Here is a 12,957-nt window from a genome sequence, read left to right on the forward strand (position 1 = left end):
AGCAGTGTTCCTGTATTTAACAGCATGAAGAGGCGGGACCTTGGCCCCTGGGGGGGAGTGGTTACAGCTGGCATGATCATCTGCCTCTTTGTGTATACAGGCACAGGTGTGTGTGTGTGTGTGTGTGTGTGTGTGTGTGTGTGTGTGTGTGTGTGTGTGTGTGTGTGTGAGTGAGTGAGAAATAGAAGTTGAGAGAAGTAGAGAGGGATGTAATAGAATTGTGTCTGTGTGTGTGTGCATGGGTTTATAAGTGTTTGGTTGTGTGGGGTTTACTGCATGGTGTATTACAGCTTGATGTCTTATACTTGTGGGCGGGACTTCCTTTGCAGGTGTTTGTGGCTTCCTGTCATTTGGCTCAAATGTCAATCAGGACGTGCTGATGTCATACCCTTCTAATGACATCGCCGTGGCAATCGCCCGAGCTTTCATCGTCGTCTGTGTGGTCACTTCCTACCCCATTTTGCACTTCTGTGGCAGGTGAGTGTGTGTGTGTGTGTGTGTGTGTGTGTGTGTGTGTGTGTGTGTGTGTGTGTGTGTGTGTGTGTGTGTGTGTGTGTGTGTGTGTGTGTGTGTGTGTGCGTCTGAACATGGCCTGAGTCGACCACTCCATGATGTGAGATGTAGGCTGTTGGAATGGGGTTGCAGGTAGGGACACACAGCGCAGGAGACAGTGGCTTCCTTAAAAGTAGCAATATTTATTTACAAACAGGTGTGTGTGTGTGTGTGTGTGTGTTCAGGACAGTGCTGGAGGGCCTGTGGCTGCGATTCCGTGGGGAGCAGGTGGAGGTAGATGTAGCTCGGGAGCGGAGGCGGCGTCTGCTGCAGACCTTCGTTTGGTTCTTCCTCACCCTCATCCTGGCCCTCTTCATCCCTGATATCGGCCGCGTCATCTCCCTCATCGGAGGCCTCGCCGCCTGCTTCATCTTCGTCTTCCCAGGTGCGTGGCCTTCATCACCCTCGTCTTCCTCTCCTCCAGCCTCATCAATGTGACATCATCAGGACTGATCTGTTGGTTTATCCTGAGCCACTGTTCAAGCAAATCCAAACATGAGACAATGTGTTGTGATGAATCTCTCTCTCGTTCTCGTTCTCTCTCTCTCTCTCTCTCTCTCTCTCTCTTTCTTAGGTCTGTGTCTGATTCAGGCTAAGCTGTCTGAAACTGATGGGAGATCGGCCAGGTAATACACTTAGTACAGATTCCTTGGAGCCATCCAAACACACACACATATATAAGCTATCACAAGCTTTCAATGCAGCCTCTGCTGTCAGATGCATCTCACACACACACACACACTCTTATCATTGTGGAAATCCTGTCATTTGGAGCCAGGCGTGTTCCAATCGCTGATGGATGTGGAACTTTCCCTCCCCACCCCCACCACTCTGCACGTAGTCTCTCTACCTGGTCTACCTAGAGAAACCCTCGGCCAACCGCACCCACTGCCACTGCATTGCCGTACACCTACTCTACCCAATACCCTATGCTAGCATTTATATACAATATACATTATTGCCTCCACCGAAATGTTTCTCTGTCCCTACATCCCCTACCCCTGTAACAGTAACCCTATTGCCACAGTAATCTGGTCTTGTCTGTATCATGTATTTACCACCAGATGTATGTACACATATGTCCAGTGACCAAATGCTGGCTGTGTATTGCCCCTGTTGCTTCCTTTCCCCTTCTGCCACACTACCCTTCCCCTTCCCCCCGTCCCACCTTCCTGTCTCCACCCGGCCGACCTCAAGCAGATGGGTCCCCCCTTATGTGCCGTGGTTCTGCCTAAGGTTTCTTCCTGCCTAACAGGGAGTTTTTTCTTGCCCCTGTTGCCGTTGTGCATGCACTAAGGGGGTTCAGGCTCTGGGCTCTGTTAAGCGCCTAGAGGCAATTGTATTGTTATGGCGCTATACAAATAAAATTGAATTGAATTGAATTGAATTGAATTGAATTGAATTGAAATCATATTTATCTTTGTGTCTGCTCTATCTCCGTAGTTGGAATGCCTTGGTGGCTTACGGTATCGTCATGGTTACCATTGGAGCCTTCATCTTTGGACAAACCACTACTAATTCCATCTATCATGACATCATCAACCGGTCTGACGGCTCATAGGCTGAAAAGCACTGACCTCATCAACATGCTGAAGACAACATGCTGAAGAAGCAGCAACTTAAGGACTGGACCAATCGAAAGCAAGAAGAGAGGAAGATAGCCTGAGCAGACTGCTGCCACATTCACACTCTCACACACACACACAACCTGCATGCAGCATGCCTCCTTTTGTCGAATGTCTCGCTGATGAAACACAATTTAATTGATTTTAATGTTGACTGAAGTTAAGACTAATTTTAAGCACATTTTTAAGCATTGCCTGAAGGGTCAAACATTACTATGGAATTCTTTTAGGCATCACACACACGCCTTGGGTGCTTTTCCAGTTTTTGACCTTTTGACCTTTGGACCTCAGGAGCGACACTGACCCAGTGCCCATCTGATGTGTGTATGACCCTGAGCGCCTACCACAAGACTGCTCAGTCATCACACTGTGCTCCTTCACCTTTGACCTTCAAACCCATTTGTGTGTTTTGTTGTTGTAGTATAAATGCAGTATTTGGGGCCAATGGGAGAAGTAGAGTGTGTTTGTTTTACCTGACTGAGTCATGTGTTTGTGACATTGTTTTTAAACAGTGGTTTATATGGGGCTTTCATTTTATCAAAGGGATTTTGTCTTCAGGGGTATGTCTGGTTACCGTGGTAGTTGATTATTCTGTAATAATGAGATGAATAGTGATGACTCAGTTCAGCATTCTAATGCTAATCAGTGAAAGGGATCGTTCCGCTTCCTGTAGCTTAGTAGCAATTACTAGCTACTGTTCCTAGCCCACTGCTGAAGGGGTTGAATGACTTCAACTTCATTACAAAAGATGTGCAATAGACTTGACTGATCAGATCAACCCTCCTGAACCACTGTTCCAAAGCTCGACTGGAGTTAGCAACCCTCCTGGAACACTGGCCCAAAGCTTGACTAAAGTCCGCAGGGTTATGCTGAACAGTTTTTAGTTGGTTGTGTTTTGATGAATGAATGTCTGCACTTTGCCTTGTCTAACTGGAAAAGGTTGTAATTACTTACCAGTTTGTTTTCCTCCTGCTTTTGAAAGGAGGCTCAAATCATTGAAACCACAACCTCATCTACATCAATCAGTTGATCCACAGAATGCTATTGCATTATGGAATGTGAATGAAAATCAGTATTGGGCCCTGGTGCCTGAGTTTACAGCTTCTATGGGAAATCAAAATGAGTTTTTGGGGTTGAAAGAAAAACCTGATGCTTAATCGGTGCTTCACTTCCTGGTTTAAAAGCCACAACATTGGAAGTGACATCCAGACATGCTTACACAGTCCAGTTGCATTGGATTACAAATATGGATTTTTACAATTAAATATGAGTGTTTCACAGCACTCTTTACCTTGTTTTACCTTCCTGAGTCATGGAGATTTATTCACACACACAACCATATTGTCCTTGTGTATTGTGGGGTTAAATATATACACACACACTCAAGTGGGCTGCATGAACACCAGCTCCTAGCAGCTCAACATGAGTCAGTGCTCAGAGATGCTCAGCAGCCATTACTGAACACATCACTCCACATGTGGAGAAGCAGCCATTACTGAGCACATCACTCCATGTGTGGAGAAGCAGCCATTACTGAACACATCACTCCATGTGTGGAGAAGCAGCCATTACTGAGCACATCACTCCATGTGTGGAGAAGCAGCCATTACTGAGCACATCACTCCATGTGTGGAGAAGCAGCCATTACTGAACACATCACTCCATGTGTGGAGAAGCAGCCATTACTGAGCACATCACTCCATGTGTGGAGAAGCAGCCATTACTGAGCACATCACTCCACATGTGGAGAAGCAGCCATTACTGAGCACATCACTCCATGTGTGGAGAAGCAGCCATTACTGAGCACATCACTCCACATGTGGAGAAGCAGCCATTACTGAGCACATCACTCCATGTGTGGAGAAGCAGCCATTACTGAGCACATCACTCCATGTGTGGAGAAGCAGCCATTACGGAACACATCACTCCATGTGTGGAGAAGCAGCCATTACGGAACACATCACTCCATCTGTGGGGAATCCCCCAAATGTAAGAAATGAAGAACCAAGAAAACCAAAATATTTTAAATTAATTTATTTTATCAAAAGCTGGGCACATTAGGCATATTCAAAACATTCCCTTTACAGCATCATGTGACTACACACAAATCTCACATTCACAATGGTACAAGCCCCTCTGAGAAAGATGACCAATCAGTGCCGATGAGGGGCATGAACAGGACGTGCTTGCTGGTAGCTCAATAAGGGCCGTCTTCAAGGAAGCTCTTCAGCATGGAGAGGGCAGGGCTTGGGGCCCACTGAGGAACCATGTGACCAGCACCCTGAAACAAACATGAGGTTAAGACTGATGACTCAAGACAAGATTCTAATACAATACAGTTTCTCAAGCTCATTGAATAGCTCCTCTGGTTGAGAGTTGGCACAGTGCAGGCTCTGGACAACTAGGGGCCCAGACCTCACCATGACCTGTTCCAACCAATCAGCACATTACTTCAAGGGCATGGAAGGAGAATACATTTGATTGACTAATGAACTCAAACAAACTTTAGCCAGAATCATGGACTTTACCAGTGAGTGAGTGTGTGAGTGAGTGCAAGATAACTCACTTTGATTGTTAGGAAAGTGATGTTGCCAAACTTCTGGAAGAACCCTGCAATCTGGTCATCACAGACCCAATGCTGGTAGGGAACAGTGGTCTACAAACAGGAAGATATTAGGATCAGTCTGTGTGAAGTGAACCGATACAGATCCCTTATACATGCAGGTTACTATGACGACCCCCTTATATATGCAGGTTAGAATCCATGTGGAAATTCTGGCAAGAGGCTACATGTTGATACAAATCTTAAAATCGTCTGAAAGGGAGATGGGATATTAAACAGCTCCAACACAGGAGGGCTTATTCCCAATGATTTGTACAATGCAGGTGTTCAGAGAATCACACACACACCTTGTATCCAAGCTGTTCAACAAACCACTGGTCTCCCAGGAAGTTGCAGGCCATGTCTGTGTCGCCGTTGTAGACCAGGGCTCTGAGACCAAGAGACAGCAGCTTCTCGTACACACCCTTCACCGTGCTGTACACGGTGTGGTACTGCTCCCCCACCAGGTTGCTACACACACACACACGTTATGATCATAAAATGCAACCTGTCTGCAACCCTCAAATTGCATACTATGTGGTCATCTCTGAATGTGTGTGTGTGTATAATATAAATATATATATAACTCTATGCCTGATTAGTCAAAGTGTGTCCAAGCACATATCTAGCCCAGGCTGACCCAACTTGTCAGGCAGAAGTCTGATGGTGCGCGTGTACCTGCAGATGTCCCACGCCGGCAGTGTGTCTGGGATGTGGAGTGCCTTCCTGACGTCTGCTCTGTTGAGCCAGTTCATCTGAGCCGTGCTGTTAATGCAGGGAGGGACCTCGCCTAGGGTGGGGGGGCTGCTCAGCAACTACACACCACACACGCCATTTCAACAGATCCATTAGCATTGTGTGTTCAGGCTACCCGCACTGTCTGTATAGCTTCCTTTCAGTAACAGCTAATTAGGCAGACAGCTAAACGCACAGAGAGGTCCAGAGAAGACAGGTTTAAGATTAAGACGGCTAGGCTAAGGGCACAGAGGGGACAGGTTTAAGATGAAGACGGCTAGGCTAAGGGCAAAGTTTTAAGATGAAAACGGCTAGGCAAGACGCACAGGCAGGTCAGGTTTAAGATAAAGGTGTGTGCTTTGATTGCTATTTAGAAATGACTGCCAGTGCTTCCCTGATCCTTACGTTATTGGCCTGCCAGTGCTTCCTGTAGGTCTTGAAGAGGTGGGACATGGTCCTCCCGTAGGCCGTTTGGGATCTGGCGCCGCCGGCACAGTCCAGGTAGAGTGCATACTCATTCAGACCCGACTCGTACACGATCCCGAATGCCTGGCCAAGCTGACACACCACACACAGTTTAAAGCATACCAAGACACCGCAAGGTACACACACAGTATACAGCAACACATTTTACACAGCAAGCCAGCAGATATCTACTTGATGGGTGATATTTGTGCGCACACACACACACACGACATTACCGAGATGGAGCAAGCTTCTTTTGTGCTGTTGTAGAAGTTGCAGACACCGTCTTTACAGCAATTGTCATTCAGGTCACGCCAGAGACTACACCAGGACAGACAGACAGATACATGATTAACAAAGACCACCAAGAGCACCAAACAGCATCAGCAGGAACAGCAGAGGGTCTCTTACGCCTCTCCGAACAGGCCGTGGTAGTAGCCAAAGTAGATGAGCGACTGGTCATTCAGGGCAAAACTACTGATGCCGTTCCCCACAGCAAAGCCCTGCAAGGGAGCACACACACAACTTAGAACACACTCAAATAAATATGTTATAATATGTGTATATGTAGATAATATAAGTGTGTGTTGGAGATAGTGTAGCCCCAACCTTCAAGTTGAGCTTGTTGGTGGCCCCTGCTGCGACTCTCAGACTCAGGGTGGGAGCGTAGATTCCTCCATAACTCTCCCCAAATATGAAGAAGTCGTTCTGAGTGAAGTTGGGGAACTTGGTGAAGAAACTCTGCAGCGCCAAATAGTTATCATCCGCAACCTGAGGACAGCACACATCATTTAAAGATCTACATTGAGGACGGCACACATCATTTAAAGATCTACATTGAGGACGGCACACAGCATTTAAAGATCTACATTGAGGACGGCACACATCATTTAAAGATCTACATTGAGGACGGCACACAGCATTTAAAGATCTACATTGAGGACGGCACACATCATTTAAAGATCTACATTGAGGACGGCACACAGCATTTAAAGATCTACATTGAGGACAGCACACATCATTTAAAGATCTACATTGAGGACGGCACACATCATTTAAAGATCTACATTGAGGACGGCACACAGCATTTAAAGATCTACATTGAGGACGGCACACAGCATTTAAAGATCTACATTGAGGACGGCACACAGCATTTAAAGATCTACATTGAGGACGGCACACAGCATTTAAAGATCTACATTGAGGACGGCACACAGCATTTAAAGATCTACATTGAGGAAGGCACACAGCATTTAAAGATCTACATTGAGGAAGGCACACAGCATTTAAACATCTACATTGAGGAAGGCACACAGCATTTAAAGATCTACGTTGACAGCACAAAGCATCTAAAGATCTACATTGAGGACGGCACACAGCATTTAAAGATCTACATTGAGGAAGGCACACAGCATTTAAACATCTACATTGAGGAAGGCACACAGCATTTAAAGATCTACGTTGACAGCACAAAGCATCTAAAGATCCAGATTGAGGACAGCACACAGCATTTAAAGATCTACATTGAGGAAGGCACACAGCATTTAAAGATCTAGATTGAGGACAGCACACAGCACCTAGAGAGCACAATCTGGATTGTCCAGTGTTGAGGGCTACAAACTGAGACCATCAAACTCGTTTAGAGATTGTGTTAGAATCAATTAGTGCGTCAGCTGGCATGTGTGTATGCACGTGCGTATGTCACCTGGTCATCGTCGGTCTCGTACTTCTGGTCATCGGAGTACGAGAATCCCACCCCTGCTGGTGACTCCAGGTAGAGCATGTTGGCCACCAGATTCCAGCTGTAGGGGTTCTCATACAGCGTGGCCCCATCGTCATTCACCTATACACACAGAGCCCTTCTTGTTAACAACATGCAGGCCAGTATTGAGAAAGTACTGAGGCTAAACAGTAAGGTCAGTGTCTGAAGAAACAGGGGTGCTCAAGCTCCCAATAATCCAGAACCAGTGTATGTGTGGATCTCACAGACTCTGCAGTGTGATGAGTGGTAGTCTGAAGACAAATTCATTCAGTGTGTGCATTAGTGTGTGTGTGTGTATACCCACATGGAAAGGACCGTTCTCAGACAGAAATCCATCCAATGAGCTGCAGCCAGGTCCGCCATTGAGCCAGAGGACGACTGGGTCTTTCAGAGGGTTTCCCTTAGAAGTTACAAACCTAACACAGGGACACACTTTAAAGACCTGACCAGCAGTTCCAGAAGATCTGTGGTTGCATGTCAGCTGACAAAAGCAATACAAGAAAATGTACGTTAACTACAGTGTGTAGGTAGGGGAGTTTGTAATGTGTGTGTTTTTGCTTAGAGCAGATGGTGAGCATCACTGAAGACCTGCAACTCAACCTCGTTACAGGGCAAGTGACCGCCTGCGCAGTTCCGTGGCACTAGTGACTAACGGTGTTAAATTATACATCGGACACGATATAACCTCAACCTCATTCAATCTGCGTGATTTCACATTTTTGATCAATAACTCTGAAGTTCCCGTAACCAAATATCTGCACATGCTATCGCTTCCATTAGGAAGTGCATGCTAGGCAATGCAGCCATCACAGTTGGATCATCGCAGTTCGATCGGAAACTCACCAGTAGTGAAGGAACTTCCCCGGACTGGCCTTCAAGTAACCGGACCACTGTCGGTAGTTAGGCTTGAACTTCATGCCGGGGAGCTCACCGACTTCATCCGGAGCATAGAGTGCCCGAGCGGCGCACACGAAGACCGCGAGCAAACTCAGCAAGCTGCACCGGCACATACCGACCTGTTCCCTAACACAGTCGGTGGGTAACGCGAGAAAAACAACGAACGACCAAATAACTTCCTTCGTGCTACCGTCGGATGCCGTGGAATTGCCTGTTCTGCACCAGCTGAAGTGAAAGGGAAGGGAAGTCATATGACTTTTATCATCGGTCATGTGATCACACGCCTGGCTCTTGTTAATTATAATTACCGACAACCAAGAAGCGATCTATATGAGTACAGAGTCCAAGACTGTGAAATGAAATGGCAGGTAGAGTTAAAGGTGTTCCTGTACTGCATTGTATGTGTGTTTTTAAAGCATTAAGAAGCTTAGCCGCTATACAAAGAGCAGACTAGTAGAAGGGGGCGTGTTCCGCAGGACAGGAGCTTTAGTGAACGGAAATGTTGCAGAAAAGTTTTACTTCTTAATGAGAGGTGACAATGTAAATGTAGAGGACGAGGTGGTGAATGGATCAGACGGCTGGTGTAAGGAGTCAGATATGCATTTACAGTAACTAATCACCACATGTCAAGTAACCATGTTCTGTATTTAAGGGGTAAGAGGACAAGGCAGGAAACTGTCACTTCATGTATGTTTCCAGTTCATTTTTTCTCACGTTTTTGAGGTATTGCCTGAGGAATTTGATCACACAGCACAAATCCGGTAGCTCACACCAGGCACGGCGCCATGGGTGGGCCTGGGTGGGCCTGGGCCCGCCCATTTCTGGCCAGGCCCACCCGAATCTTTCAAAGAAGGAAAAAATATATATACAAGATTATACAATGTATTATATTTTCCAAGTCTACGATCAAAGAAATTGTAAGCATGTACGAATTGTGTGGATATAATTTGTATTAAAAAAAGTGATGCTTATGACGGTTGCGACGTGGACCAAGTCTTGTCATTAGCGTCAGTTGAATGTTTTGCCGCGTTCTACCTCAGAGCAGCAGTCGAGCTTTCGGTAGTTGGTATTTCTCCTGTGTGCAGATTTAGTTCGGTTCGGTGTATTTTGATTTCAGTGCCAAACAAGTAGGCCCTATGGCTACTTTATTCGATACTTTTGCGAAACGCTCAAACCACAAAATGAGCCAAAAGTCAGTGAAGTCACTGTCACAACCCAGGGTCCATCTGGATCTTCAGGACCAGCTGCTGCTAGCAATGTTAAAATGTGAATAAGTCTTTTAGCCTTCTTGTCTAAATTTGTATTGTATTTGGAATATTCTGAATGAAAAAGAAAACTAATTCATTTCAACAAACTGTATCTGTGTCGTCTTTGATTTTCTGGATAATAATTATCAACTTGCTCTTATTGCTTATTGTGAGAAGCTGCAACCTTTATGTCTCGTAAGGCACCCCGTAGAATTAGCCTGGGGTACGTTACCAAGTTCCAGTTTACTCCCGTGAGATCTGTACTGTAAACAAACAGTTGTGTTAGTTGTCAGTTGGGTTAAACCGTGTCTGGATTAAAATGGAATAATCGCAAGAAGTCCTGCTATCAAGACAACGTTTTAAGGTAGGACGTTTGGTTATTAATTTTGCCCACTGCTGTGGCACATTTACTTGGGCTCATATGGTTTTGTTTTGAAACATTGTAGAAGTCTTCAAAGTGATGGAAGAGTGGCGTGATGCTTGAAAATAGATTCGGGCCGCAGTGCCACCTAGACTTCCAGTGACAATCAGACACGTTAGGGCTCAGATACACATACGCGTCTTTTTTTCAGGCAGAAACGCTTCAGTAACGCCTTGGCAAAGTGCGGCGGCCAAAACAGAAGCGGTGCGCTTCCCTGCCTTGCGCTGGAAAGTTGAGAATAGTTCAACTTTTAAGCGCACCTAAAAAAACGCTTCAAAGACGCAACGCGTGGTGGAGAAGGGGCGCACGCTTTAAACGCGCCGTACCATAGGAATCAATGCATTTGCTCGCGTCCCGTTTTTACAAAAACGCGTATGTGTATCTGAGCCCTTATTGGGTCAACATGTTTTTGACGACGTTATGTTTATGAAGTGCCACCCAAAAATGTTATGGCCCACCCGAAGCTGAATTTCTGGCGCCGTGCCTGGCTCACACCAGCCCTATAGTTCAATCCACTAAGAAATTAGATAAACCACAGATGTATTTCTTCCATTAAATTAAACATACAGAAGGAAAGAAGAATGAATGACAACCCTGCACACATTGCTAACATTCATCCTAATAAGGCAAAAGGATCATCGCAGCCTCCCTTTCAAGCCATTTTCACAGCACTGCAACTGCATGGCTATGGACACCAGGGGACGCCCTCTGGTCAAGGTAGTAGTTTTTGTCCAAGAAAAATAAAGAATTATTTCATACCTGCAGCTGTGGTGTTAAAGTAACACTATGTTGCAATTTTTTTTGAGGTATGGTTTAATAAGCAGCTAGTTTTGGTACCATCCTCAAATTCATTTTGATAGCATATGGTAATGTAAAGGACAGATAAACACCTCTGTCTTCCCCACTAGCTATCATGTGTAACAGGCTGGAACCCCCTGCAAAAATGGAAGAAAAGCTTTCACTGGACACATGACATTGCCAGCTATACTGCCAAAAGATATAGAACACAAGCAAACCTGTACACACACACACACACACACACACAGAACACAAGCATACCTGTACACACACACACACAGAAGACAAGCATACCTGTACACACATTCACATAGAACACAAGCATACCTGTACACACATTCACATAGAACACAAGCATACCTGTACACACATTCACATAGAACACAAGCATACCTGTACACACATTCACATAGAACACAAGCATACCTGTACACACATTCACATAGAACACAAGCATACCTGTACACACATTCACATAGAACACAAGCATACCTCAGGCATGAAAACGGGTCAGGGGTGAAAAAGGTGAGGAGGATATTACCCCTCTAGGGGGGTCCGGGGGCGTGCTCCCCCGTAAGTAAAATTTTAATATTCCATATTTTAAAGCGTCAATCTGATGCAGTTTGCGATGCTTTTTTTCCAACCTGGGGAGAGCTGGAGAAACTTAGCTTCAGCCATGAGTCAAAAATGATTTTGGCCTCCTTACTTAGTATTATGAAGCCATTTCATGCCAGCCTGTCACTGGGTCTATCATTTACAGTATATGAGGCACAATGTGGTAAGGGCACCACAAAAGGCTTAATGCATAGCCCCCACGAGAGATGCCGTAACTTAACTTGTCTACTCTTCCATCCATGATTGACAGCCAATACAATGTTATGTAATTCAGATTTCAATACATTTTATTGGCAAGGCCCTTCGCATTAATATTTCCATGCACTCGCATCCTCCAGTTATTCAACATAATAAATCAGCGGCGAAAAAAACTATACAATCATATATTCTTTAGAAGTACTAAATGATGCAAAATGTAAGGATCTCTTTTCATTTATGGAATTCTTGTCAAGAAAATATGATTCTATTGTTTTTTTCGCCGCTGATTTATTATGTTGAATAACTGGATATATATATATATATATATATATATATATATATATATATATATATATATTTAAATATATGTTAAGCTCCTATTAAAGTATCCATCTATCTACTTCCAGTGGCAATTGCTCTTGACTGCTTTGCCTCATAGCTTGGCGACTTGGCCTTTTTGAGCAGAGCTCACCTTTCTTGTCACCAAAGTGCTTATCATGTCAGTGCTCAGGGTTGCACTGTATTGGGTCTTGTTTATGGTAACGAGACTGAAAATCGTCATCTGACGTCATGATTTGTTTTATACCTGCAAGGCTTGTAGGTTGACTGGCTGCAATTGTAGGAATTATTTGCTACGTTAACAGTCTGTAGTCAAACACCTTTGCAATGGTCACTTTGCCCCAACAGAGCGATTCAAAGTTAGAACAGGGAGTCTCCGTGGCGTTTGAGTTAATGTAGCTAAATGAGCTTACTCCAGTTATTCACACCGTAGCCGTCTCGTAACCAGGCTAATCACATCATATGCTTGCTATAGTAACGCGACCTATTATCCCGCGGGCCACCAAAATATCCGCTTAACAAATATGTTTTTATCAATATAAATATGGTTTAATGAATCAGCCTTACATATTTCAGAAGTGACAGGTGTGTAGAACATGCACGAAGTCTTGTTTGACTCTTAGCAGGAACATTTCTTAACGTATTTTCCGATTTGTTTTGTACAGTCGCGAAATGGCAACACAGTTGGCGACGACCTATTA

The 12,957-nt window shown here is 44.9% G+C and overlaps 2 protein-coding genes across 2 annotated transcripts in view; one reads left to right on the plus strand and one right to left on the minus strand.

Annotated features, from left to right (window-relative positions):
- The window catches only part of slc38a7 (solute carrier family 38 member 7), an 8,970-nt gene extending 5,626 nt beyond the window's left edge, over window positions 1-3,344 (plus strand). The window contains exons 8-12 of the mRNA XM_080857260.1: window positions 1-106; window positions 330-477; window positions 738-937; window positions 1,127-1,178; window positions 1,996-3,344. The exon at window positions 1-106 is cut by the window's left edge and continues 9 nt beyond it. Of these exons, the coding sequence (XP_080713386.1) occupies window positions 1-106; window positions 330-477; window positions 738-937; window positions 1,127-1,178; window positions 1,996-2,113 (624 nt within the window). The 3' untranslated portion in view covers window positions 2,114-3,344. The remainder of the gene's footprint in view (window positions 107-329; window positions 478-737; window positions 938-1,126; window positions 1,179-1,995) is intronic.
- Window positions 3,345-4,206: 862 nt separating this feature from the next.
- On the minus strand, window positions 4,207-8,837 carry LOC308379307 (lysosomal protective protein). The gene is made up of 11 exons (XM_080856392.1): window positions 8,585-8,837; window positions 8,046-8,157; window positions 7,685-7,822; window positions 6,589-6,750; window positions 6,391-6,482; window positions 6,216-6,300; window positions 5,920-6,072; window positions 5,458-5,594; window positions 5,088-5,250; window positions 4,744-4,833; window positions 4,207-4,458 (listed from the first exon to the last, which is right to left on the minus strand). The coding sequence occupies exons 1-11, from the start codon at window positions 8,749-8,751 to the stop codon at window positions 4,375-4,377; spliced, it is 1,383 nt and encodes a 460-aa protein (XP_080712518.1). The 5' UTR covers window positions 8,752-8,837; the 3' UTR covers window positions 4,207-4,374.
- Between the last annotated feature and the right edge of the window lie 4,120 nt (window positions 8,838-12,957).

Source organism: Sprattus sprattus, assembly GCF_963457725.1.
Source record: "Sprattus sprattus genome assembly, chromosome: 18".
Taxonomy (NCBI): domain Eukaryota; kingdom Metazoa; phylum Chordata; class Actinopteri; order Clupeiformes; family Clupeidae; genus Sprattus; species Sprattus sprattus.

What these genes read in the sequence shown, in the direction of transcription:
- LOC308379307 (XM_080856392.1), bottom strand. Translation starts at nt 8,751, where the DNA reads ATGTGCCGGTGCAGCTTGCTGAGTTTGCTCGCGGTCTTCGTGTGCGCC. An exon ending in GGGAAGTTCCTTCACTACTG is followed by an intron (nt 8,158 to 8,584) that starts GTGAGTTTCCGA and finishes TCCCTGTGTTAG; the next exon opens with GTTTGTAACTTCTAAGGGAA. An exon ending in CCAACAAGCTCAACTTGAAG is followed by an intron (nt 6,483 to 6,588) that starts GTTGGGGCTACA and finishes GCTCCCTTGCAG; the next exon opens with GGCTTTGCTGTGGGGAACGG.